At 42.8% G+C, this 26,200-nt stretch overlaps 1 protein-coding gene across 3 annotated transcripts in view; it reads left to right on the forward strand.

The window, feature by feature from the left end:
- Window positions 1–26,200, forward strand: part of scube1 (signal peptide, CUB domain, EGF-like 1) — a 122,219-nt gene that overhangs the window by 29,847 nt on the left and 66,172 nt on the right. For all 3 annotated transcript variants that reach the window (XM_039792167.1, XM_039792168.1, XM_039792169.1), the window contains one exon: window positions 14,669–14,803. In XM_039792167.1, the coding sequence (XP_039648101.1) occupies window positions 14,669–14,803 (135 nt within the window). The remainder of the gene's footprint in view (window positions 1–14,668; window positions 14,804–26,200) is intronic.

Genomic DNA, 26,200 nt, shown 5'->3' on the forward strand with positions numbered 1-26,200 from the left:
GGCAAAGCAGAGAAAGGGGAGGTAACCTTGCTCCTTATGACCTCATAAGGAGAAGATTCCAGAACAGCTCATCTGAGCTTTCATTTTCTCAAAGGCAGAGCAGGATACCCAGGGCTCGGTTTACACCTATCACCATTCCAAGCCAATTGGGGACCATAGGCAGGCTGGGGGAACTCATATTAATGTTAAAAAACCTCATAAAGTGACATTTTCATGCCATGGGACCTTTAACAATGTTGGTCAGGTTACACCTAGTACAGCTCTGTTTTGACTTCCAGATTGGGTTTGGCACATTTTATTATGTGAAATTAGAAGGGATATCAGACTTTGAGAATGTAAGTTTTACGAAAAGGCTTTTTACTGACTGACTGACTGACTGACTGACTGACTGACTGACTGACGGACGTGGGGTGTTATCACAGCATTTTGCTCACTGGCTAGTTAGTGGAATGCAGACATGGGAGTCACTGATAGAAACAGCTTTACATCGTAAGAGCAGTTCAGCAGTGGAACACAGTGCCGGCAACTACTAGAGAGTCTTTGTCATTCTTTTCGTTCAAAAAGAATGCAAAAAAATGGCTGGTAGAGAGCCAAACTTGTGGGCACTAATGTCATCTGTGTGCACTTAAATGTTATATAAGTATTTTACTGGAATTGTATTTATTAACCATAATGTGTTGCATGTAATTTTATCTTGTGATTTTATACTTGTCATTATTTTTAAAGGCTGCCTGTTTTACATCTGGCTGGGGGACTACCGATGAAAATTAGCACTTTTGAGCTAACTCGGGAACATTTACATTGTTTCAATGTTGATTAATGTTCACTGTCCCCTTTCAAAAATAAAGAAATTGAAAATTGAAAAAAAATTGAAAATCAGCAGGAATCACAAGTCTCACATGTTAAACAGGGTTAAACCCAACTAAAAGGTTGAATGAAATGTATAAAACGAAGGGTGAAGTAACATAATGTAGGTCTAATCCTATAGTTCAGAGCTACTTCCTGCTTCAATTTGCAGAAATGGGCCTATACATAATTTTTGGTTCTTTGTAAATAGAGGTAGTGTGTTATGAGAGTTTAACCCAAACCAACAATGTAGCTGATTATTCAATTTTTTGGATAAAATATACATATAACTTATATTAGTTTTTACTGGCTAAACAGCTACTAGGGCTGCACAATTAATTGCAATTTATCCAAATCACAGGGGCGGGGGGCGGCAATATTTATTAAAGGCAAAATATGTGTCAAACCATTCTGAATCAAGTATTGTGGTGTTGCAGACGCCAGACTACCAGACTGGTACAGATCCTCGCAAAAATCACATTTTATAAAATCTAGTTTTTATATTTTTCAATTAAAATGAGAATAATACAACAATGATTCCATCATTCCCTCCAAAATCGTGAATACAATTGCAATATCACTGAAAATAATCGCAATTAGATATTTTGCTCATATCGTGCAGCCCTAACAGCTACTACGCCAACAATGTTACCATGACACACTTATTACAAGTATGGATGCAAATACAATCCAACATATTAATGCAACGAGCAGACTCAATTCTTAGTTATGCCCATATTTGACAAGTTGTTATGAAGATTCATTCTGCATCATCTGCATCATAACATAACCCTTTTAAAAAATTCACCTCGAATGGAATTTTTTGTGTGGGAGGCTTCTGTTCTTTTACACCAGAGGCCATTGTAATGCTACTGTTTGTCTTAACTGTAGAAAAACCTAAATGTACTGTAGCATCACTGATGTCAGCTTTGAGTTTGGGTTTGGGAGCCAGAACATCTGAATTTGGGAAACGTACTACTCGCACATAAATAAACCACACGCGCCAGAACTGCTTTGCAACGGCACTGTAATCATTCCTCCTGTTCATACTGGTTGTCTGGAGATTATATCCTAATATGCTTCCAATGGAAGTGATGGGGACAACATCCACATTTCAAAATGTATCCAAAGTTAATGTGAGCTGTCCGAGTTAGACAAATCAAGGCATCTTCTACAGTTACAGTCTTTTTGGTTCAGAATTCTGTGTCCTTTGCTGTGCTGTGGTGATGTGGGGTGGTGATGGTGCAGTGGACATGACACATGCCTTTGGTGTGGGAGATCTGGGTTTGATTCCCATGTGATACATCAACCAATGTGTCCCTGAGCAAGACACTTAACCCCTAGTTACTCCAGAGGTGTGCGACCTCTGACTAGCAATTGTACGTTGCTTTGGATAAAAGCGTCAGCTAAATGACATGTAATGCTGCGATGGAGGGATAATAACCCAAAGAGCAACATTTGTACTATAAAGACTGTAACTTTAGAAGATATCCACTGTATAACTCAGACTGCTGAAGCCTCAAACTAGTTTTCGAATCCATTGGATTGTGGATTTTTTTAGATTTGAAGCACGAAAGGAAGGTATTTGTATAAACGGGATGAATGATTACAGCAAGCAGAAACTGTTTTAGTGTATGGGCATGGTTCTGTTGTGGGTTTCCCTGTTTACTATAAAGTTGGGAGTTTATATTTTCAAGCCAGCATCTAGTGTTCATTAGAGGAACTGCAGTTAAAGCCGTTCCCACAGGAGCTTGAGCCGTGGTGGTTCCCTCAGTATGCTGGTGTGTGAAATCGGATCGCCCTGAGAGACATGATGGAAACAACCATAAAAAGTGAAACCCTGGTTGTTAAAGAACTAGACATTTGCCAGTTTTCTGTATCGGAGCAGTGGGTTAGAGAGGCGCTGTCTCTGTAACTGTGTCTGACAGTGTTTTGCGTTGTTTATTTCCTGTAAATGGGCCCCGACTGTCTACAGCCGTTAGCCCCGCTGGTTAGCTGCTGTGTCGTTCTATGTGTTGTGGTTAACTGAAGAGAAGGGGCGTGAGACTAGTGGCATTTCACCACACGTGTTTGTGCCGCTAATTCAAACGGTACCAACTGAGTCATGTGTGAGAACTGTCATCACCTGCTCTTTACGGCCCGGCGGGAGGAAGCCAGCCCACGTCTGACTTCAACCCAGAGGCTTGCTTTATTGGATGTTCGCTGGATGCATGCGGCCTTAATGAACTGCTGCTAATTGAAACCGGGTTACTGAGTTCAAACCAGGCAGTAAAGTGTGAAATCAGACAATCAAAGCCATTGCAGTCTGTGTGCGTCTTCTTTCCTTTCGCTTTGCTTATTTCTACCTTCCCCTCTCTTTATTTTACTTGTTCTTTCTTTTTCTCATTTGGCGTTCTGTATTTTGTTCCACTTTAGTTTCAATCAGCCTCACTCTTTCTTTCGCTCCTCTGTTCTTTGAGTGGTCACTAAGACTATAGAGGCGCTATATAAATGCAGTCCATTTACCATTCACCATTTATTTCTTAGTTGCTTCTTTTCTTCCCTCTGTTTTCTCTAATCTTCTTGTTTCACTTTCCATTCCTCTTTTCCTTCTTCTGTTTGTTTTGTTCAGTTTGTTTTTCTTTAATTTTTGTTTCTTCTGCCTTCATTTCTTCTTCATTTCTTCCCTTCATAATTTCCTTCCTTCCTGCCTTATGTCTTTCTTTCCATCATTCTCTTACCGTATTTCTTCTTTCTATTCTTGCTGCTTCTCTCTCTTTTTCCTCTCCTCTTCCCTTTTTTTCCTTTTCCTTTCTTTTTTTGCTCTATCTGTTCTCGTTGATCTCTATCCTTTTTCTCTTTCTCTCCTTTAGTATCCTTCTTTTCTTTCTTTTCCTTTTCTCCTTCCCCTGTCCCTTTTTCTCCCTCACTGCCTATATATTTCTATTTGTTTCTTAGTTTCCTTTTTAGTGTATCTCACAGCCTGTCATGCTCTGCCTATTTTTCCATCTACATCTCTCTGTGTATTGTCTTTTTTTCCGTCTTTTTCTCTCCTTCTGTTCTTCCTCTGTTATATTATACTCTCCCTGTCTGTCTGCTGACCTTGTACTAACTTTCATCTAATTACCTTAATAGCTGTCTGGTGTCCTTTCCTTTTCCTTTTCCTTCTTCTCTCCCATCACATTTTAAATCTATTTGTCAGACGGATCACTGAATGTTTTTACTAGATGTTCAGCCATCAGCAGGTAACAGGAGCAGAGGTATAGGCTGGCTATAGTCATCGTTGGTTATAGGAATGCTATAAAGACATACCTATTAATGTATTTAATGAGATGTTAGCTCTCTGGGCTTGTTGTCAGTTGTCTCAGTAAAGAACACTTCACATGTGCTCTAATCTTGAAATGTCCTGCGGTCGTTCATGATCCGAGTTTAGTGATCAATAATCATTGGGTTGACCTTCTGACCTTTCCCACCTGTAACAGCCAAACACCTTCTCTTCACTTACATCGACGTCATCGATTGCAAAAATACGATTGATTTGCATAATGTGCGTCAATGCGTCGGAATAGAGGGAGATGGCAGCGCCCGTAAGCATGGATTCCTCTGAAGAAGCTGCAGCTAAAAAACATTGCCAACGGTCAGCGTGATTTATGGTCCTGCGGAGGCTCCACGCAGAGCTTTCGGCGTAGCCTATACGTAAGTGGCCTGAAGTTTATACTTGTGCGCTGGTGTGTGCGTCGATCTCTTTAGGAGAATAGCAAGGCTGGCATGTGTGTGTGTGTGCGTGGGGTGTGTTTCTCTCACTTTGCCTCTAGAGTCGGTCCTTGCTCCGAAGCTAATCGCAGACACTTTCTTACTCGCTCTACCACGCTTTTTTATGGGTCCCACTACAGTTCTAGGCAAGACCCGCCCTATGAAGCAGCTTGATTGTTTGAGGTTAGGCATTGACCTTGAGTAGTTAAGGTTCGGATAGCCAATTGGTCAGGGGATAGGACCTGAACAAATCAGGTTCTGTGGCCGATCGTAGCTCGCGAAAGCTATTGAAGGGCGGGGTCTTGCCTAGAGCTGCAGTGGGTTCCATAATAACGCCAACTACCACACACTCCCCACGCACACACACATACCGGCCCTGCTATTCTCTTAAAGTGCCCATATTATGAAAAAAATCACTTTTTCTGGGATTTTTTTGGGGTGGTGTATTTTGTGTCTCTGGTGCTTCCACATGCATACAAACTTTGAAAAAAATCCATCCATGCTGTTTTGAGTGAGATACGGTCTTGCCTTCAGTCTCCGGGTGAGCTGTTCAAAATCTGCACGGCTTTCTACGTCAGTAGCCGAAACGAGGGGGCTAACCGCAACCGTTAGCATGCTAGCATGCTACCTCGTTCTCAACGGCAAAGCTACAACACACACAAGTTCACAATAATCTACAAAAGAACTAAAAGAACTTGATGGATAGTTTAAGGATGTTGAATATCAATTTGGAATGAGTGATGGGTCTGGGCTGTGTCTGAAAACGCTGACAGGCAGAGCAGCTTTTCTCCTAAATCTGTCACACACAGACTTCAAATGTGGCTAGTTGCTTGGCCTTGCAAACTCCTCCAAAAGTTATGTAAGACACTATGACGTGGTCAGAACTGAGAGCACAGAAGACTTCCTTTTAGAGCAGTACAGATATAGGCAATTGTCTTCTGAAATAGTGCTTTGAGCTTATAGGTTGAGGAGAGATCGAGATTCCTTTTGAAACAGAGAAGTCGTGTGTGTGTGTGTGTGTGTGTGTGTGTGTGTGTGTGTGTGTCTCTGCTACAATATGTCTTTTGCAGTAGGACACTGTTCATAATGAGTTTTAGATACTCAAAATTCTTTTAATTTTTAATCTTTTATTTCCGATTATTCCGACACTACGTGAATGCAGCACAAATGCCCTGTCTTGCAATGTGGTTGAAAGTGAAAAATAATTTTGTGTATCAGCCCCGTGATCCGGAACAGCTCCAAAATGTAATAGCCAGTAGTGGGCTCCTGGGTCGCTCACCTGGTAGAGCAAGCGTCCATACACAGAGGCTCAGCCCTCGACGCAGCGGCTCAGGGTTCGAGTCTGACCTGCGGCCATTTGCTGCATGTCTTCCCCCTCTCTTTCCCCCCTTTCCTGTCTACAAAAGGCTAAAATGCCAAAAAAATTATCTAGAAGAAGAAAACTAATTTGGGCCAGTCGTTTCTCTGTAATCCTGCTGACAGACAGACAAACCGAGCAGAAAACAGGACCTCCTTGGCGGAGGTAATTAGCTGTTTGTAAGCAAAGGTGTTGAGATGACTCAGAGTTTTAAAAGGAGCCTTTATTATGTGGCTTACTTTGATGCCAGCAGCATGTCTGTTTTTGCAAATGTGGTCTACATCTAAATTCGGAACAGAAGACCTTATTTTCACATTTCAAACCACATAAAAACAAATAGGATTGTTGGCAGAGTAAGGCGCTGTCCAGAGGATTACTGTAGGTTGTATTTCAGGTATGATGCATGTTATCTAGGATCTATATTTAGCCCACTTTAAGAAGCTATAGGACACTGCAGATTGGGTAAGGCGTTCCTGTGTATTGACTCATGGATACCATATCGTCACCGGCCTCTCTGATGCTTTATGTTCACTGTCATCGCTGACTGTCGAGGTAAATAGGGCCCCGTGATGCAGGGCAACCATATAAACGGGTCTTTGAGAGACTGTCATGTCGCCCTATTGTCTAATCGCAGTTTCCAACCTTCGTCTCCACGCTGCCTGTCAACAAGGACCTCGGTGTTTGTTATAATGTCTCACTCTCAAGTGTCTCATTCAGCAGGAGATTTACTGTATGAATAAGGGCACACGATTGCACACACTCCCTCCCTTATCCCATTTGTACATGCATACACACAATTAAAGGTCCCATGACATGGTGCTCTTTGGATGCTTTTATATAGGCCTTAGTGGTCCCCTAATACTGTATCTGAAGTATCTTTTATATAGACCTTAGTGACCCCCTAATACTGTATCTGAAGGTTCTTTTATATAGGCCTTAGTGGTCCCCTAATACTGTATCTGAAGTCTCTTTTATATAGACCTTAGTGGTCCCCTAATACTGTATCTGAAGTCTCTTTTATATAGGCCTTAGTGGTCCCCTAATACTGTATCTGAAGTCTCTTTTATATAGGCCTTAGTGGTCCCCTAATACTGTATCTGAAGTCTCTTTTATATAGGCCTTAGTGGTCCCCTAATACTGTATCTGAAGTCTCTTTTATATAGGCCTTAGTGGTCCCCTAATACTGTATCTGAAGTCTCTTTTATATAGACCTTAGTGGTCCCCTAATACTGTATCTGAAGTCTCTTTTATATAGACCTTAGTGGTCCCCTAATACTGTATCTGAAGTCTCTTTTATATAGACCTTAGTGGTCCCCTAATACTGTATCTGAAGTCTCTTTCCCAAAATCCAGCCTTGGTGCAGAATTACAGCCACTAGAGCCAGTCCCACAATGAGCTTTCCTTAGGATGTGCCATTTCTGTGTCTGTAGCTTTAAATGCTTTTGAGGAGGAGAGGGGGGGGGCAAGGTGGAGGGTGGGGGTGTGGACTTGACCAACTGCCACTTTGCTCGTTTGAAAGCCATGATGTCTCTCTCTCATGGGTGGGCCAAATTCTCTGGGCGGGCAAAGCAGAGAAAGAGGAGGTAACCTTGCTCCTTATGACCTCATAAGGAGAAGATTGCAGATCGGCCCATCTGAGCTTTCATTTCCTCAAAGGCAGAGCAGGATACCCAGGGCTCGGTTTACACCTATCACCATTTCCACATTAGCCACTGGGGGACCATAGGCAGGCTGGGGGAACTCATATTAATGTTAAAAAACCTCATAAAGTGAAATTTTCCTGCCATGGGACCTTTTTAATACTGGCAGCCTGTGTCCAACCAGAGACAGAAAGTGTCTTGTCTCTCGTATGACGAGCTGTCATAACACCGCACGGCAGCGCTGTGCCTTGAATCAGCTGAGATGAGTTCAAAGATTTACAAAGATGCTGTAAATTAAAATCACATGTCTTCCATGACTTTTGGAAACGTAGGACCTGCTAACGGTCTGCACTGTGACTCATTAATCATATGTAATGTCAAGTCATGTCCTTAGAAGACATTTGTTGTAAGCTTTTGGGTGCAGCCGCAGAGCGACACATTAAAGCCCAGTGCAGCTGGAGAGGAAATTAACTTTGATGTAACCCCTTCAGACTGATGCTGCTAAATGTACTTGGATTAAACTGCAGCGTTAAAGAGCAACCGCTGCATTTGAAAACAACATTTCTGTCCAACTTGTTTGTTTCTCCATCAAAGTTCACACTCAATTTATGTCTTATTTTTCTCGCACGCTCTGGGCCTGCCTGTGAAAAACAATAAAGACTGTGTGGCTTTTAATAGACCTAAAGCATGATACTGAGAAACCCCCCAGAACCCTGTGGCGTTCTGAATGAGCTTTGGATGTCAATCTACACTTTAGAAGAGTGTTAAAAAAAAAAAATTGCGTGAGTGGGCAGGCAGGAAGTCACTTCATCGTGTCCCAGATGCACTGTGTCAACATGGTAGGGCACTAATTGATTGTACCCTGATTAAAGAGCGGTGCTGTTTGGTTCCTTTCTTCCTTTTCATTTTGACTTTATTTATTTGGTTTTGGCCTGGACACAGCTGGGCTCAATGTGTCGGATCGTTCGGTGCCCTCTGTGAATGTCTGGTGCGCCTGCGAGAGTTTATTTTCCTTCCAACGTGTCCTTTTCATTCCACGGTGAGATCTGAGAGGTGGCTGCGCAGCGGGGCATCAGCGAGCGCAGTGTGTCACAGAGAGGTCCAACATGTAACAGACAGGAGGTGGGAGGACGGGGGCAGATAAACTCAGGCAAACTTTGCAAAGCTCACTTGGTGCTATCCAATCCACATTAATGAAAGCCACTTGATTTTAAAATCAAGAGACCAAAGAGTTATTAAAGGATAGTTTCCTAACAAATATAAACTGTCAAGTTTGAACACTAAACAGGTTTTAGCTAGTCCTCCTTTTCATAATGACCCTTACCTATTGACCCTCCTAATGTAAGTGATCCACAGTCCTCCTGTACATAAATGTATTCAAACGTTAATCTAAATCTAATTTGATGCATTAGCATTCTGAGATAGACAAATGAAGTGGCTATCTTCCAAAGTTAGAAGTCCTTTTAGCGACACAATTCCCTCTTTATGTTACTGTCCCTGCACTGCAGCTCAACAGGGAAACACTAGAAAGCCTATAACTTTGGAAGATACCCTCTTGAAATACCTCAAATTGACTTCAGCTTAGTCTCGCATTGCCAGACCTTTCCCCCACAGCGCCGCGGAGGAGGGTCTGGCTAGTCCACACAGCGTTCCGGGGTGGGAGAAAAGCGCGCTCTGGTTTATTGACATTTCTTTAAACTAATCACAATCGTCTTGGGCGGGGCTAAGCGTCGCACAGAGCCACGGTGCCGCTGCAAAGTAGCCTCGGGAAGGAACTTGTGTACGTTCATTAGTAGTTTTAGTCGTGCGAGAGAAAACTCAGATTGGACAGATAGTCTAGCTAGCTGTCTGGATTTACCCTGCAGAGATCTGAGGAGCAGTTAACCATAGTCCTCACAAATCAGCCGGAGGTTAGAACGCCAACACACAGGAAGAGGAAGGTAACGGACATCCGGCCGAAAAGAGGTGCATCTGGGGGAATTTTCGGCGGCACCCGAGCAATCCCAGAAGTGGAACGTCGTGGTTATAGACTAACTTCAGCTAAACTTAAAGATGCATTTTTGCACACACCAGGACTGTGGACTGTCCCCATCTCTTACATTAGAATCACGTGTACGGATCACTTGACAGCCAATAAGGACAGAAATAACATAACAATATTTTTCAGTGTACATACGTGAATATTTTATTCAAATATGAACCTATTCTTTATGTAAAGGATTAAAACATGTCTCTATAATAAACCATAGTGTTGTTAAATTTGTAAAACTTGTGCAACACGAAAGAGTGTGAGTTAAGGAACCAATTCTCAACCCTTTGTGCTTTCATTGTAAGCACATCTGGGCTGTTACTGCTTCCCTGAATGAACATCATTCTGAAATGACTTTCTTCACTTTGTTTGCATCGTCCCCTACAACTCCTTCTGTTTCCCGCCGAGCCTCCCGACCCTCACTCTTCTCCCGCATCTCTCTCTCCCTTCTCTTCGCCTCCCCCGTCAGCCTCACATCGCCTCCGTAACCCCTCCCTTCTGATGTGTCAAGCACATCCTCGTTGTGTCTAAACAAAATGTTATGCAAGTTTACACAAGCACAATCAAACAAAACAGAGGGGCTCCGGTCGAAACTTGCAAAATGTGGATTGTGTTTATGCAGAAATGCTGGCAGAGACCAATTGGACTTGGAGAGGTCTACTCTTCTCTCTCTCTCTCTCTTTCTCTCTCTCTCTCTCTCTCTCTCTCTCTCTCTCTCTCTCTCTCTCTCTCTCTCTCACCCTCTCACCCCCCCCTCCCCTCCCCTCCCCCCCTCTCACACCACCACCAAGGACAGAACCACTAATACAGCAGTACATTTACACAGGAACTAAAGGTTTCTGGGTGTTTAAGTCCAGGACAGAATGAACTCCGCTTTAGGCATGATTGCACTCTCATGCCCCGATCACACAGAGGACGTTATAGCAGCCTGGGCGGCTTTTTGTAATTGTTTTCAATGAGAGCGAAGCGTTTTGCTCGCTGCTTTTGCGTTGCTGAGCACCTCACGTTTTGAGGAGCGCCCTGAACACCTCGAGTTGAAAAGAATTCAACCGGGAGCGGGGGGGGAAAAAATGGCCAACGTCATTTGCAACCTGCAAACGCGCTCTGCCTCATTCATGCCCCAATCCTCGGTTCATTCAGTGAAAATGATGTCCATACAGCTGGGATGACGGGGCACTTTGAATGGCTTTGTGGGCCGCTCTGCAGTTATCAGGATGTCTGCAAAGTGGAAAAGTATTGTGTATTAAGTGTATTCATTTGGAATAATAAGATAATAAGGTTGGAATCTTGGATATGGGTTAGTTAGGTGGGGCATGAGTGTAAATCACCCTGACGATAATACAATCAAATCAAATCACAAAAATGGTCTTGGGAAAACTGGAATTTTGGACCTGACCCTGTTGGTGCGCCTCCATCAAGGATGGGCTGCATTAAAGTAAACTGAACGCCTGACTGCCCAAAGAGTTTCTGTTGCTTCATGCTAGTGGATTCATATAGCTAAACATTCACACGGCGACACCCCCCCCCCCCCACCCCCCCACCGCGTGCCGGACATCACAGCCCATTCAAAGCAAGAACCAAGTGTTAGAGTTGTGTAATTGTCGTTGGTGGTGGCGGGTGGCACAGAGGCAGACCTCGGCAAATAAAAGGCTACAGAGTAGAGTCAGCGGTTGGTAAGTGTTTGGCAGAGGCTCTAACAGCTATATACAGCAGCATCTGTTCATCTATGCATTCTGCACTACTCTCTATCTTCTGTTTTTGGCCTCCCCCTCCCCTAAATTCGCAGCCTAGGCTCTGTAACCGGGTGAGTGTCCGTGCTGGCGTCTGTTTTCTCTGGATTTTGAAGGTTCCCTTGGAGCTGATCTCCTTCCTCCTTAAATCCATGTAGAGGCCACTTCAGTAAACAGATATAAGAAGAAGGAGAAAGTGGAGAAAAGATGAGTATAGGATGAACATCTGGACAAAACAAGTATATTTTAAGTACATCTGTATAGGGCTGAACGATTAATCGTTTTCAAATCGAAATCGTGATGAAAGAATAAAAAGAGAGAATGAAAGAATGCCATTAGCTAATCGTGAAGACCGTGATTAATCGAATGTTTGGTGTAACATTTGGTTTAACATTATTTATTCCTCTTTTTATTATTATATTTTTTCGTAAGATAAATGCTGGAATCATGTTTAATTATAACAAAAAGAAAAAAAAAAAAATAAATTTTGTGTGTTTTTTTTATTTTTTTTTTTTAAAAAAAAAAAAAAAAAAAAAAAAAGGGAATTATGTAAATGGTGTTAAAAAAAAAAAACCTATCAAACATTTCAGTTTACATTTTTTTGGGATTTTTGGAAAGTAGTCATATTTTTTTATTGGAATTGTTTTTAATTATAATAACTTTAGCTTTTGTGATAAATGTTCTGTTTGACTCTTCAGTGTTCCATGCTTGTTAAAAGAAAAACACTTATTGCTGGCTGTTCATATCCATGTTCTCATCCTTGCATAAAAAGATAGAGCCGTTTGGATGGTGTCCCATGTTATGTTTCTGTTACACAGTGAATATTGAACTTGAGCTAAAAAATGAATCGCAATATCTGATTCCTGATGGTTCTGAATCATTCGGCCCTACATCTGTATTACTGGTTCTCAAAGCAGTGCGAGGCAGGCAGGAGAAGATGGAACTGATGGAAGGCTCTGTGTCTTAACATTGCACACTGAGGGGAGATTAAAGGGCTAAAGCCTAGTCTTTTTTTCCTCCTCTCCTGCCCACCTTCTCCTCTTCTCTCCCACCAGGGTTAACGTGACAGTAAAACATTCCCTCTCTCTCCACACAATGTTCAGTCTCAAAGGCGCCGTCCGCCATGCAGACGTTTAACAAGCCTACCGTCACCTTCTACAAGTAGAGAACGAGTTTGCCGGTAAAGCTGCACATGAAAAAGCCTAGAGTAAGTGTCAGGAGCTGAGAGGACCCAGGCAGATAGACAGGAAAACCTGGGGTGCGAAGGGAGTGTCACATTAAGAGTTATACACACACACACACACACACACACACACACACACACACACACACACACACACACACACACACACACACACACACACACACACACACACACACACACCTTTTTCTGGTCAGTACAGCATCTTACAATTGATTTAAAATGAGATCCCAACACTTTTCTTGTTAAACACTTTACTGTCACATTGTAATAGAACTGGTGAAATATATTTTTTTGTATTTTCTTTGGCAATAACTAGATTTAATAGAGACCATGTCCTCTCAAGAAAAACAACAGAAGAAGCCGAGTCATTTTATTAAGTGCCCCAAAACCTGTTTTACGTTCAAGTGACAAAGTCCTCTATAGTGGTCTAATAACAGCGGGAGCAAGGGAAGAAGCCAGTTTGCGTTGTTATAGAGCGACGGGGAGGAGGCCGGGGGCTGGGTGGATGAGTCAACAAAATGGAGGACTCTAACACGGGAGACCGCTGTTCGTTTCCCGTTTCCAGCCAACAATCAACATTGGTGTCTTTTCCCCATAGTTTTGAGCCAAACCACAATGTTTGAACCTAAACCAGGACCTTTCCCAAACCTTAATCCCTGTGTTGTCTTCCCGTCGACCATGCAACCTTTTGTTTTTCTTGGTCCAAATTTAAAATAAAAAAAAATAAAGTTTTTTTGTCACTTTTCCCAATGTTTTTGTTGATTTCTTTTTTTTTTCAACATTCTTTTACAATTTTTTTTTTTTTACAAATGCTATATAATTGAATAAAACACCCAAATTGCATGAAAGTAGTGAACTGATAATTTATTTAACTTGTGAAGAGCGTTGTATGGAACCCTCCATGTTATTTTGTTTTAAAATTTGGTTGAAAGAAACCCCACATTTCTGATATGGAAACTTTTTGAAAATGGGTCAGATTTGACCCGAGGACAACAGGAGGGTTAACAATAGCGCTGTCACATAATAAAACAGATTTCTTATTTTTTTTAACCAGCAATCTGTAACAGTTTATCATCCTGCTGGTAGTGTCGTCCCATCAGAAAACCCTTCTACAGTATGTGTGTTTCTGCAGGCAATTACAAATCATATATTTATTGGTTAAATGTAAGGGAATTTGTTCATTTCATCCCAACAAGGCACTTTTTCACTGAGTCAAGTGAGCAGTAGTTCCCAAAGCCTTAACCTTGATGGTATCCGTTAATAAAAGCGTGTATAGGCTCAGGTAGAACAAGGTTGGACATTGTGTCCAGCATGATAAAAGCCAAGTGGCACATACTTTTTCTTTAAGGGCAGCTATGTGTCTTTTTGTCTTTCTGTATGTCTTTTCTTTCTTCGTTCTACAGTATGTCCACATCATGTCTATGTTTGTGTAACCTGTCTGTACTGTCTGCTAGGTCAACCTCAGAACCTCAGACTAAACACAATGAAAAGTCATACCGCCACTGTACACACACACACACACACACACACACACACACACACACACACACACACACACACACACACACACACACACACACACACACACACACACACACACACACACACACACACTCTCTCTCTCTCTCCCACTCACCTACGGGCAGCCCTGTTGAATCCCTGTTAAAGTCAGTCAAGGGTGTTACATGTTTGCAGTTCACTTCAGCCCCATCGAAATGCCCCATTGGAAATTTAATGGCCTTTCAGTGGCACAGTGGGCCCCATAAACACACTCATGCACCAGTATGTGCCCATATCACACTCACACACACACACACACACACACACACACACACACACACACACACACACACACACACACACACACACACACACACACTGTAGATGCTCACGTTCTCCCAGGAGTTTGATTCTGCCACCTATGGTGCCAGGTTCAGACGCCGGTTAGGTGTGTGTGTGTGTGTGCGCGTGTGTGTGTGTATGTGTCACATTCCTGACTCTGGTGTCATCCCTTTCATTCGACATTTCCCGGCACATAAACTTTCGGTGACACAATTGGCTGCTATTCCACCATGGTTGACATTATCGCTCTCTCTCTCTCTCTCTCTCTCTGTCTCTCCATCCTAACAGATGTGGACGAGTGTGTGGACAACAACGGCGGATGCCAGCAAGTGTGTGTCAACACCATGGGGAGCTACGAGTGCCAGTGCACAGACAGCTTCTTCCTCAGCGACAACCAGCATACCTGCATCCACCGCTCCGATGGTAAGCCTGGGACAGAGACAGAGAGCACTGGGAGAGCTGTTTTCTTCCACTGTCTGAAAAGCAAAGGCAACATGTAGAGCTTTATTTGTGTAAAGCTACTCGATGCTCCTTGCTCAATCTTCAACTAAACACAGGGATTACATTGTCTGAAATGTTTTAGGTTTTGGGGTAACTGGATCCGATTGGTAGAATCTGCTTGCAAATGTGACAAAGCATTTATTCATTATAGGTATAAGTGAATTCATGCAAAGTCATTGTAAAGAAGTGGACAGATGAGTGCTGCTATGCTCTATTAGGTGCAAACTTAGAGGAAGATGTGTATTCAATGCAGTCATTTAATCTTACGGCATTGAAAGACTTGATTTTTCAGACATGGATTATGAGTCAATGGGCCCTGGGGAACAGACATGTAAAAGGCCCCCCCACCCCACCTACATATTAGCAAGACACGCAGACTGAACCATTTACTGAAGCTGCACCATTTGTAGTTGTTTTGTGTCTCCTATTTCTCCGACAAGAAATGTTTACAGTCACTTCAAACCGAGGCTTTGGACCAGGCGCTCCATGACCCCTTGGGCCCCTGGGCCTGTGACTGCTAGGCCCATTCAGTGATCCGTAGGGTTCCAGAGGGGTGTTTCTTGCATTCCAGATAACCTCGGGCGCCTTTTGAGTGGAAACAAAGGATCATTTTGGTTTTACTTTCGGGTAGGGTTGGGTACCGAAACTCGGTTCCAATAGGGAACCGGTGCCGACGTAAACGGTAGTAACGAGACCGAATAAGAACGAAAGTTTCGGTGCCTCATTTCGGTGCTTGACTTTACACTACAAACAGTGTAAAGTGTGACTATTTCACTGTGGAGGACTTCAACAGCAGGATGTAACAGTCTGCACTGCAGCGCAGCAGCTGTCGTTGTCGGAATTCATAGATATACAGTATGTTTCTATGGTCGGAATGAAACAACACAGACGGTGCTTTCACTTGCAGCTGCCGTTGTCGGAATTAAACAACACAGACGGTGCGTTCACTTGCAGCTGCCGTTGTCGGAATTAAACAACACAGACGGTGCGTTCACTTGCAGCTGCCGTTGTCGGAATTAAACAACACAGACGGTGCGTTCACTCGCAGCTGCCGTTGTCGGAATTAAACAACACAGACGGTGCATTCACTTAAAACAGGAAGCCTCGTGGTGCATTCACAGTAATTGTAAAATACCCTTTTCTCATCTGGGGTTCAACAGCAATTTACTGGTGAAATAAGTTATTGTTATTGTTATAGTTATTACATTATTATTAAATCTTTAATTTTGACCATGGCCTTAGCAATAAAAAAGTCACTGACTGTTGTTTACTACCCTTATTTTTTTTCTTCTTCTTTTTTTTTTAAACTTTATTGAAAAGTACCGGTTCAGGCACCGTTTAGGCACCGGCACCGTTTTAAAAGTATCGATTTAGCACCGGAATCGAAAAAATCCCAAACGATACCCAACCCTACTTTTGGGTATCACAAAAACTGTACAGTCTCTGATTGTGATAAATATCTGAGCAAAACAAATTGTAGTCAAAGGGGAGACTACATTTACAGTACCATGCATGGGGTTGGGTATGCTTCCGTGACTGAGAAACTCTTTGCATATGGCCAATGAAAACCTTTCGCTTGAAACCGTTTTTTAGCCATGCTGGGGCATGGCTCGAGGGATGGCAATGTCCAGACTGAAATATCTCAGAAACTGTTGGATGGATGACCGTGATATTAGATACAGATATCCATGGATGGATGAATCCCAATGGCTGTGTTGATGCCCTGACTCTTCCTATAGCACCACAGTCTACTGGTCTATCAGCGTTGTCCCAGGCTCCCACCCTTTCCTCAAAGTTAGATTGTGTCCTAAAAAAGTCACCTATGGTTCACATCCCACACACTACATTCACATTTTTCCTCAGTCTACAGGGGAAAACATATCGGCCAGTTTGAGCAAAATACTATGCGGGGGCCTGTAAAATGCTTTGATGACATTAGTCTTGGAAGGAGGCTTTTAAAAAAGGGGGGTTTTTAAGAAAAAAGGATTCGAGGGCACTGACATCATGCCTCTGGCTTAGTCAGTGCCCCTCCACACCCACAGTGGCATTAGATTTCTTAAAATCGCTTGACCCCCCACTACCCTGGCACCCCCGACCCATTACGCCTGTCACATTTAATTTATGGGCTCAATCGGCAGAGGCGAAAGGGTGCTGAAGGAGCGGTGATCCCGAGGTGAGGAGGGGCTGCCTTCTCCTTCCCTATAACACTCACACACACACGCACACACACACACACATTCTCCAAGCACAATGCTCACATGCATGCAGCTGTGAATGGGGACAGTGTGGCAGTGAAGTTCAAAGACAGATGAGAGGACAGACATCCGTCATCTTTGCAAAGGCACAAAAAAGGAGACACTGGAGGAATGTGGTGAGGGATGGGGAGAGAGAGAGAGAGAGAGAGAGAGATCAAATACAGGAGGAGGCTGCCACCTCTCCTTTATCCTCTCCCTTTTTTCCCCCCCGACTGCTCACAGTGTTGGTGTGGTCAGTATGAAGACGTGTTAGGAGCCAGTGTCAGGATGTTAGAGGATTCTCTGTGGAGACATTCAGAGAAAGAGGTGAAAGAGATGCAGAAATAGAAGTGTGTTTGCTCACTGGAAACCCTATAAACCAGCATGTGACTACATCCCCCCCCCCCCTCTCTCTCTCATCTCCTCACCTTCAATACAATTTCTGAAGGTTTCAGGGTAGAATTCAAGTGACAGCCATTGAAGCGTTCTCCCGTTGTATGGTGGATTAGCAAAGTTGTGCCACAGAATTAGAGCACAAATTAAAAAATGCAAATTGAATCACCAAATTCCATTGTTTCCATTTTTAAAGGTAAAAAAAATCTTTTGAATTCCTTATTCTTAAAACAAAGGCTAAATAGATTTTATTACACCATATATGTATCCAATTAAATGTCAAAAATCTCTATAATTTTTAGGATAAGCAGTTACTGTGTCAACACGTGTAATTCCGGCTCCTGTCAGAGGGATGTTCACGGTAAACAAGCAGCGGTGTATTCTTGTTGCCCTGCTCTGGCAGGCTGTTCCGAGCCTTTAACCACCAGCACACCGTCCCCTCGTCCCCCCTCGTCCCCCCCGCCCCATCCAGAGATCCTCAATCAGACACTTGTCTCCTCTCCTCCTCCTGCACAGGAATAGCAGCAGCATCCCGGGGTCCCACAGGAATCTCCTTGCAAATGTTTTTTTTCCATCTCTCCTACCGTGGCCTGCTTCTCTCTTCTTCTTCTTCTTCTTCTTCTTCTTCTTCTTCTTCTTCTTCTTCTTCTTCTTCTTCTTCTTCTCTTTGTCTCTTTCTATTCACTCTCTTTATTTCATCTTCCAAAGGTTCCACCCTAAACCGGATTAGGACCTCTCACACTCCCACACAGCTGTTTAAAGTGGCTATATGTAACTTTCAGTTTGTGTTGATTCCAGCGGCCGCTGTGGACAAAAGCGCTAGTGTTTTTTACCCCACCTGCTGTCGTAAAGGTCTTTTCTTTACGGTGCTGTATTGCCCACTGTATAGTACTGAGTTAGTGTTACCGGGAGGTCATGTAGTTGCGATGAATGTTTTGCTCAGACAGAAAATCATTCATTTACAATAAGAGAATACGTTACAGATGCATCGTTGCATTTCAAGTGTTACATACGGTAACTTAGCCTACTTTGGCTGCATCGTGAGATAAACCAGGGATCACTGTCACTGGGTCACGAGCCAAAGCAGATTGTTGTAGCAACCAACGTAATAATAACTTAGATTCATATAGCACATTTCTTGAAACCCACGGACGCTTTACACAAGTACAGGGGGACAAGGGAACAGAAAATGGTAGGCCAACACAAACACGGACTGAAAGGGAATAAAGTGTCCGCGCTAAATGGAAGGCGGACGTAATTTAATGACGTACAACCACATCGTGCATTGTAAAGTTATTTTATGAATGAAATTAGGTATTACATACCTGAGGGCCAATTCGGGGTTGCATTTGAATCATTTACAATCCCATAATTTGTTAAAGCCAGACCGAGTGCAACTCGGATTTCGCCCGTTGTCTTTCCCTTTTAGTTTTTAGTAGTTCTTGGTTTAATTTCCTTCTATTCTGTGATGGCCCTGCCCCAGTATCAGCCATAACTACAACAGATAACTTCTACAATAACATGAAAATACAATTAGGCCTATATAAAGAAATCTCCTGCTATCCTTTACCTGGCTGGATACTCACTAACACAGGCTTTTCCGGTGTTATGCCAAAATCTATGACCCATCAAAATGTGATTGGGGGGGAAATTCGGACACGGGCAAAGGCATTAATAAAAACTATATAAAACTAGCATTCTTTTCACTGTTAGTCTCCTTTGCTGTTACAGGTCATTTATGGTCATCAGATGGAACATTACATGGTTTCAGGAACATTTAAAAGTTACATATAGTCACTTTAAAGACAGTGGTTCAATCTGACCAGAGAGTCACAGACGTACTGTACAATATTAAGCTCACACATTTCACACGTTGTGTTCTGATAAGGCTGAACTATTATTTCACCAAAAAAAAACTCGACCTGGGAACTTCTGGACCAAACTCCGTCCCTGTATCTAGTTAAAACTAGCTCTGCAGCTATAACAGTACAACTTAGTGCTCAGCAGGGAGCAGAAATAATAAAAAAAACTAAACAAATGTAGCATTTTTCGGTGTAATATATAATAATATATCACACACAGCATTAATATATCACACACAGTACTTTTACTTTTGATTCTATAAGTACACATTGCTGATAATACTGCTGATACTACTTCTGTACTTCTTTGTAGAATTTCAAACGCAGGACTTTCACATGTAATGTTTTTTTACATTGTCCTTTCACTGGAAGGATTTGAGTACCGCACTTCAGATCATCTATTTTAGGTGAATCTCACGTATTCGCACAAAACCTTGGAAGAGTTTCTGAAACACATCCTGTGGAAATCGATGACCATGTTGCTCAAAGTATCAGAAGTCATGTTTCCATTCCATTTATTTTGAAGTATCCCATTAGAAAAGCTGAATGGAAACGGAACAAAATTCAACGAAACTTCATCGTTTGCACAAAAATGATTTTTCGCTCGCTTGAGTTTTTTTTTTTTTTTTTTTGCCTTTGTGGAAAGATATTTGATGTTCTGAATGAGATGTACAAACCCCCTTTGTCGACCAAATTCTGACAGAGCAAACATTTAACTCACGGCACCGATTAGCTGTTTCGGCTGCCAGTGTCCTAATAGCGTGTGTTGTTGTTGTTGTGTTGTGTGGACTAGCCAGACCTTCCCCCGCAGCGCTGTGAGCAGCTAATAGAGGGCAGAGGAGCTGTCTCACCTTTCCTTCACTGAGCTCACAACTAGGGCTGGGTATCGTTCAAAACCTTTCTATCCGGTGCCAATTTCGATACCTCAGTTTTGATGCCGGTTCCTAACGATTTTTTCGATACCATATGTTTTAAAATCCATTTCAACATCAACAAAAATACATTAAACACAAAGCTTTTATTTTCCACCTTAATTGTGAATCAAAACGGTTATCAAAATTTAAAAAATCTGGTAAAACTGCTCACTCAGAGTAACATTAATAAAGGTGCCTTGCAAGCTCAGCCTGTCAGTCAGTCATCAGGGCAGAGAAACCACCGTTGTGCCTGCTTGTCTAGTAAGAGGAAGTGTAACATCAACAGCACTATGACCGCTTTCGGCTCGCCATTAATATCATATCGCAGCAAACGCTGTCTGCGTGAAGTTTTAAAAAACTGTAACTACACTTGAAACCAACCGAGACTCTCTTTGACTTCAACAAAACTACAGACAGTTTACTCCGTCCACACCTCTCTGTGTGTGTGTGTCGGTCAGAGCTCCGCTCTGTGTCAATATGCAGAGAGGACAGATAAGCTTGCACTTACGCGCTCAGATGCTTTTGGAACCGAAATTTGGCACCGAAAGATAAAGAATTCTAAGAAAAGTAATTTTTTTCGATACCATAAAAGTATCGACGTTTGGTACCCAGCCCTACTCACAACCCCAATCATACAGTACAGCAATGTACACGTACCGCTGGCCTTCTTCTGTGGGTCACACTGGCCATCACATATTTTACCAATGTGGGTTGACCTCATCACGTTCTTCTCCCAACAACCTGTGTAGAGCTAAAATACAAAAAAAAAGCTTTTAATTTGCTTGTATGTCATCGTGTGTGTCGTGGCAAGTGACCGCCAGTCTGCTGAAGTCGTTAGCAGGAAAATAGATACGTCTCATTGATCCTCACAGATCATAACTCACACAGTAAGGGACTTCTGGGCTACGACCAGCCACTCAAGTTATAGTCCGGTAGATACAAATTATCACACACACAACCATTTTTCGTGTGTGTATGTGCAAGGCAGTGTGTGTGGTTGTGTTAGATTGTTGCTTTGCATGTGGTGAGTGTCAGCTCGCGGCTCATTTCTTTCTCCCTGACACTCGTCTGGAGGATAATAAAGCCTAGCAACAATTGTTTGTTCCATTATGGTGTGTTTCCACTCTGCTGTGCTTCACCGGCTCTGTCTGAAGCACATCCAGGCGAGAACCAAGACTCCCAATCTCTCGAGTTGGGGAAACAGCGAATGTTCCTGATCTGTCATGATGTGGGAGAGCTATGACCACATGAGTCAGGTATGGCTCACAGGCCCAATGATGACACGCACGTAGAGCGGAGAAGCTCATTTCCAGTTTGGCAAATTTGAGGATCTCTAAAATAGAGGAACTGGCTTGTCAATGAAAGTGTTGCTGCCCCTTGAAAAACGACGGTGCTGAGTTTGTTCCATCAATAATTGTAGCGTAGGTCTCAGTTAACGTATGCCCCATTTAAAGAAACCTCCTGTGTGTGTGTGTGTGTGTGATTTGCAGCAGCAGTGCAGAGGTTGATTATTGGCAGTATTAGATGTCAACTTGATGCCTGCGAGTTGACCGGGTCTGTCTCTATGTCTGATATATTAATCGTTCCTTTTGGACGATGTAGTGCCCACCAAAACAGAGTGAAAACAATACGCTTGTAAATTCTTCTCTGAGCTCAACACCAAAGTTCCTGGCAAAGTTGGAGTTGGCAGTACGTTGGGAATTTTAAACACCATCTCGTGTGGACGCCATGCCTGGCGCTCCAAGAGAATGTTTGGTCACAGGAGTGTCTGTGAACTGTGGAACACGATGACTAGGCGATTCTTAGAAGTGGACTGTGGCAAGAAAAATCCACCATTTTGATCAGAAAACAACTGAGAAAAAAACTATTAACACTATGGAAAATGTCCCTTTCTTTTGTTTTTGAACACTTTCAGATGCCCTGGTATAAATGCGTTTCCCCACAGTTTAAAAAAATCTTTTGGCATCAGTCCAGTGTGTCTGACCCTGAGCACAGCGCCGGGCCAGGTGGAGATACTGTGGCCCGGCGTGATCTACGGGACACGTCGGCAGAGATTAATATGGGCTGTTGCCAGCTCCTGGAAAGCTGTATATAATGGCAGGGGTTACAGCTTTTATTAATATACAATATTTGTCAAGAATCATGTCAAGACATATTTTACATGATTACAACTGTGTTTTACGATGTTGTTATTCATAATCTGTCTACAGCAGTCTGCCTTTATGGGTGCCCACAGCAGGAGTTCTAGTCTACATTGTAGTGTGTTATAAACCATTCATCACATCTTCATATATTGAATGCTAAATAGGTGGACATGAAGTCAAATGTTGCCATTATTTGAAATAATGACATGGCTCACATATCTATATATATACAGTGTGCTATGTGTTGAGAGAGAGGAAGTGCAAAGAGAGCAATGGATTATGGGAGCATGGGATGGGGGGAGCTGTTAATGTTGGGGGAGAAAGAGAGAAAAATAAATACAGAGAAAAACATAGTGGAGTGGACCAATGGAAGCTGCATCCGTTTATTTGGAGTTGTGTGAGGAGAGGAAGCAGGCTGAGGCTGCTACTACACACACACACACACACACACACACACACACACACACACACACACACACACACACACACACACACACACACACACACACACACACACACACACACACACACCTATAGACACAGATGCGTAGACGTGTATTCATGCACAAAAATTCACACACTCGCCGACATGTACATACTCTTCTAGAAGGAGGAATTCTCACTTTAAACAAACCGAAGCAGGAAATTGGAGGTACGGGGAGCTTTTAAATGGCGGCCCAGGGGCATGTGGGAACTCTTAAGTACAGGGAGCTCTGTCTACCTGGCTCTTATCATCATCATCAATTACAAACGCCATCAAAAGCCAGAAACACTTCACCTGTCATACAGCGTAACACGTAGAGCTCTGTGTGTCTGTCAAATGCGGTAAATGCTCCCCAGTTGTTATTTAAGAAACCCTAATGGGTGTAGAAGCACGTCATTAAATGGAAGCCATCAGTTCGAATTTGTATTTTAGTATATTATTGTAATGTCTGAATGTAAAGGCCCTACAGGTAATAGTTTTGACCCCCAAAAATATGATTATACGGTAAGCGCAGCGTTTGACTGCTTGATTTAGTCCAATCAGGAGAGACATGTGAATGTTTGTTATACGGTAACAGATACGTGACACTTAAGTCTTAGTAGAAAGTCTTTGGGAGATTTGTAAGTGAGGGGCGTCTGCCCTGAGCCCAGAGGCCGGCCACTGGCGGTGATGGGAAAGGGGCGCGCGTTACAATCACAATCTGGCTGATTAGACCTCTTCCCAGGACTCTGTGGGTGTGTATAAACTGATTGACTGACATCTTCCTGTGAGCCTCCGGTTAGCTCCGTTGCACCTGTCAGGGCAGGACACATGACACCTTTATCATTCTTATTGGTAGATGAAATTTGTGACGTAATGAATTCCCATCTAAGCTCCGGCCCACCTTCAACCTGGGCAAAGGGTCTAATAAGCTGAAAACACCTGTGTGGGTGTTCAAGGGCCTTTAAACAGAGGCAGCAGTAGGAAGACTGGCTCGCAGGGTAGGTTTGTCGCTGAGCTATTAGAGAGATGGTGCCAGCTGATGAGAGCAGCTGATAAGATAATTGACATCCCCGGACAGGACAGCAAGGAATAATGAGGATTGAATGCAGATGCGTGAGAAATAAAGACGGCCTAAGATTGCAAAAGTATAGTCTTCCTGGCTGAACTTATGCTTTAGCTTCATTTGTCTAGTCTATTCATTCCACAGAAATGAGAGAAGGTTTCAGTCATGTATTTAGAGTTTGGGTGGTAAGGTGTCCTTTCCTTACATTCGGGCCGCTGGCTGGCTTTTGAGACAGCTGAATAGAAATTGCAACATCCAATAAGATTTAATAAAAAAAAAAAAAAAAGGGTTTATCTCTTTGCTTGCAAAAAGGCTTGAAAACAATAACACTTGACTTGTTAACGTACACTGAACATTTCTAAAATTAAATATAAATCCTGCATGTTTATAGACTGCTTATATATGCTAAATAGGGGGTTAAAGTTGAGTGTTAGCGTTTTTTTTTTCACTTGAGGGTAACATTAGACAAGGTCACGGTTTCACCAAAACCATTAAGAATCATCTTCTGTCTTCCATGAATATTCTATGCTGAGGACCATGAAATCTAACAAATGTCTCGCTCTGGACCAAAGTGGTGACTAGCCACTGGCCAGTTGAACATGCAAAGTTGTCATCAAAAATCTGAGTAGATGCGAAACACGTTGCAAAGTATTCAATTGTCCTATATGGTATCAATAAAGTGGATCTACTTAAAGACTATCAGGGAAATATAATGCATGCAGTAAATGAGCTACGCCCCTGAATAGAGCTGGTATAATCCTTTAATGTTTGTCCTGTCCCGAGTAGAGGGCCTCTGTTTGTGTTTTGTATTAACTTTCCCCCTCTCTTGTGCGGAGGTGAAATCCTGCTGTCTGTGTGTGTCTTTGGACGCTGTGAGTTTAGCATCCCTGTGGGGGTCTTCTACATTTTTAGTTGTTGTTGTTGTGTGTGAGTGTGTTAAACCATGCCAAGCATCTGCTGAAGGTCTTTACCTCTGCGCTGACTGCTTTTGTGTGGCCGAGGCCTTGGCGTGAACTCTCCTCCAAACAGTGACAGTCCGTTATATCCCGCCCCCACCCCCCACCCCCACACACACACACACACACACACACACACACACACACACATACACACTGGGTCATCACAGCATGGCGGGAGTGCTGAAAGGTGACTAATGCTTTCCTTCCCAAGCACCCGCTCTTCCTTCATTTTAAAAATACTTTCTTTAAATATTATTCCAAGCATGTGATTTTAACTTTAAAAACAAGCTATAATAACTTTGTAATCTCTCTCGCTCTCTCCGTCTCTCTTTGAGGTAAATAAGAGTTATTTACCTGTGAGCGGAAGGTGGGATCCTCTGTTCTACTCCCTCCCCTAAAGCTGCCGTTGATATATTTTTACGCCAGTGTTTGTCTGTGGTCAGTGGAAATGTTTAATACGAGGGCGCGGAGCTGACCTGGTGTGTAGCTGCTGCTCAGTAGCAAACACAGGAAACACAGGGAGTGGAAACACACACACACACACACACACACACACACACACACACACACACACACACACACACACACAAACACACAAACACATACACACATACACACACACACACACATATCTACGTATAAAGTAAACTCATCTGTCTCATTTCCCAGCCTTTTACAGGAAACTAACATCTGCCTCAGCCGGAACCAGTCTGACTCACACACACACACACACACACACACACACACACACACATGCTTTGTAGTCATTAATGTAGTCACTATTTTAGTTAACCAGGGCTGTGTGAATCAAACAGTTGACCAAAAGTTTTTTCCTGTCTTTAACGTTAGCAGCTGGACTCTGTTAACATAACCCACTGAACTCTGGTTCGCCTGCTCTCCTGCCTCCATGTAAACGTAGCTGCTTTGATGTTATAGCTGTTGCTCAGAGGACACAAGGACTGTACCCACGCTGCGTGTGTTTTTAAAGAACCATACCTCGGGTTTGCAGGTTGTAGCTCATTAACTACAAATTAAATATACTATAAATAGTATTATAAATATACAAGGTTGCATTTTCCAAAGAGCACCATCAGTTTTAGACATATTTGCTACCTTCCAGGCAGCCTTTGGGTGGGGGCAGGACATATTATGGAGAGAAAAGGCAGTTTGATATGATCTGAGGATGGACAGAACGGTGGGATCATTGAAATGTGTAATTGCTTAACTGGTAGGATTGTATTTGCAGCCACTAGGGCATCACATGATCACCACTGAAGATTAGGG

This window comes from Perca fluviatilis, chromosome 23, assembly GCF_010015445.1.
Source record: "Perca fluviatilis chromosome 23, GENO_Pfluv_1.0, whole genome shotgun sequence".
NCBI classification, from domain to species: Eukaryota; Metazoa; Chordata; class Actinopteri; order Perciformes; family Percidae; genus Perca; species Perca fluviatilis.